This window comes from Nestor notabilis, unplaced genomic scaffold, assembly GCF_000696875.1.
Source record: "Nestor notabilis isolate BGI_N333 unplaced genomic scaffold, ASM69687v1 scaffold16554, whole genome shotgun sequence".
NCBI lineage: Eukaryota > Metazoa > Chordata > Aves > Psittaciformes > Psittacidae > Nestor > Nestor notabilis.
In genome coordinates, this window is record NW_009925313.1 from 3,150 (window position 1) to 5,414 (window position 2,265).

At 59.3% G+C, this 2,265-nt stretch overlaps 1 protein-coding gene across 1 annotated transcript in view; it reads right to left on the bottom strand.

The window, feature by feature from the left end:
• LOC104404551 (plectin-like) overlaps positions 1-2,265 on the bottom strand; it is a gene marked incomplete at both ends in the record, with an annotated part of 8,061 nt that overhangs the window by 3,143 nt on the left and 2,653 nt on the right. The window contains 1 exon segment of the mRNA XM_010013006.1: positions 1-2,062. This exon segment is cut by the window's left edge and continues 21 nt beyond it. Within this exon segment, the coding sequence (XP_010011308.1) occupies positions 1-2,062 (2,062 nt within the window).

Here is a 2,265-nt window from a genome sequence, read left to right on the forward strand (position 1 = left end):
CTCATGCAGCTCAGGCCCCACCACACCAGCCTTGACGGCCTCGTTGACATAGAGCTTACGGTTCTTCACAGCATCAATCAGGAACCCGGTGGCTGCTTGGGCCTCCAGGAGGACCACAGCGGTGCTGGGCTGCAGCAGGTTCAGCTTCATGGCCTCGTAGATGTTGAGCTTCTCCTTGGTCGCCTCCACGTAGACACCAGCAATGCAGTCGCTGCCATGCAGGAATCTCCTCACCGCCTCTGTATCAGAGAAGTCTTTCACTGACTTTTTGCCCTCCTTCAGCTGCTCATACTGGGCTTTGGTGATGATGCGGGACTCCACCAGCTCGCTGGCCGGAACAGGAGCCCGGAGCCCACTGAACGTCAGCTTCTCCTGCTTCTTGGTCTCTGCCTCCTCGATGATGGTGATGACAATCTTGATGATCTTCTCAATGGTCACCTTGCCAGTCTTGTACTGCCGGAGGAGCTCCCGCCTGTGCTCCTCTGTGAAGTACTCAGAGTGGATCAGCTCCCAGATGGTCATGGTCTGTCCTTTCATGCTGCCCACTGGGACCTCCACGGTTGTCTTGTCGAAGCACTCCTTTGCCTGGCTGTCAGTGTAGACCTCCTCCTGTTGTGCCTGGATGGCTTGGTCAGACAGGGGCAGCAGGCAGAAGCCAGTCTGCTTGTCACGGCGGCAGGCCTTCTGCAGCTGGGTGTAGGTGAGATGTTCCTGGGTGTTGGGGCAGTAGAAAGCTTTAGCATCATCGTGGAACTCAGCCATCACCTCGTTCATCTCTGGGTCGAAGTAGCCACGTTTGTAGGCGACATCAAGCGGGAGCCGGTGGCTGTGGACAGGGTCGATGATGCCACCGGTGGCGAGCTGGACATCCAGCAGACGCACCCCGGTGTCACTGGGGATGAGGCCCTTCTTCAGTGCCTGGAACAGGGAAACCGTCTGGCCCGTGTAGGGGTCCTTGTAGCCAGTCACTGCCTTCTCCGCCGACAGCAGCTTCTCATGCAGCTCCGGCCCCACCACCTCAGCCTTCACTGCCTCATCTACAGAGAATAGTGTGTTCCTCACGGGATCGATGATGTAGCCGGTGGCAGCCTGGGCCTCCAGCAGGGACAGGGCGACCTCCTGCTTCAGCAGGTTCTTCTTCAGGGCGTCGTAGAAGGTGAACTTCTGGCCAGTCGACTCCACCAGGATGCCGGCAATGGCATCAGTGCCCTTCAGGTACTGACGCACGGACTCCATCTCCGCCACATCCTTCACTGACTTCTTGCCCTGGTGCAGCTGGTTGTAGAGGTCTTTGTTGATGATTTTGCTCTCCAGCAGCTCTGCAGCAGGCACGAGGGCCCGCAGGCCCTCAAAGCACATCTGGCTCTTCTTCTCACTTTCCTCCACAACCGTGATGATGATCTTGATGATCTTCTCCACTGTGATCTTGCCGGTCCGGTACTGCTGGATCAGGTCCCGCCTTTGGTCCTCGGTGAAGTATTCAGAGTTGATGATCTCCCAGATGGTCACTGTCTTCCCTTGGAACTTGCCGAACGGTGCTGTCACCGTGGCCTTCTTGAAGACGTCTTTGGCTTCTTTGTCAGTGTAGACCAGCTCCCTGGCTTTGGCTGCCTGGTCAGTGAGGGGCAGGAGGCTCAGCCCCGTGTCTGGGTCAGTCACACACCGCTCCAGGAGCTGCATGTAGGTGAGGTTCTCCTGCGTGTTGGGGTCAAAGAAGCCCTTGGTGTCATCACTCGGGTCTGAGAGGGTTCGGTTCATCTCCTCATCAAAGTACCCACGCTTGTAGGCAGCTTCCACAGGCAGGCGGTGGCTGTGCACAGCGCCGGTGGCGATCTGGGCCTCGAGCAGGCGGATGCCGTGCTCCTTGACGATGAGCCCCTTCTGCATGGCCTGGAAGAGGGAGATGCGGTCGCCAGTGTAGGGGTCCTTGTAGCCAGTGACCGCCCGCTCTGCTGCCAGCATCTTGTTGTGCAGCTCGGGCCCGATGATGCCCTCGCGCACGGCCTCGCTTACCGAGAGCCGTGCATTCCGCACTGGGTCGATGATGAATCCAGAGGCGGCCCGGTCGCCAGTGTAGGGGTCCTTGTAGCCAGTGACCGCCCGCTCTGCTGCCAGCATCTTGTTGTGCAGCTCGGGCCCGATGATGCCCTCGCGCACGGCCTCGCTTACCGAGAGCCGTGCATTCCGCACTGGGTCGATGATGAATCCAGAGGCGGCCTGCGCCTCCAGCAGCACCAGCGCTGTGCCCGGGCTCAGACACCTCTG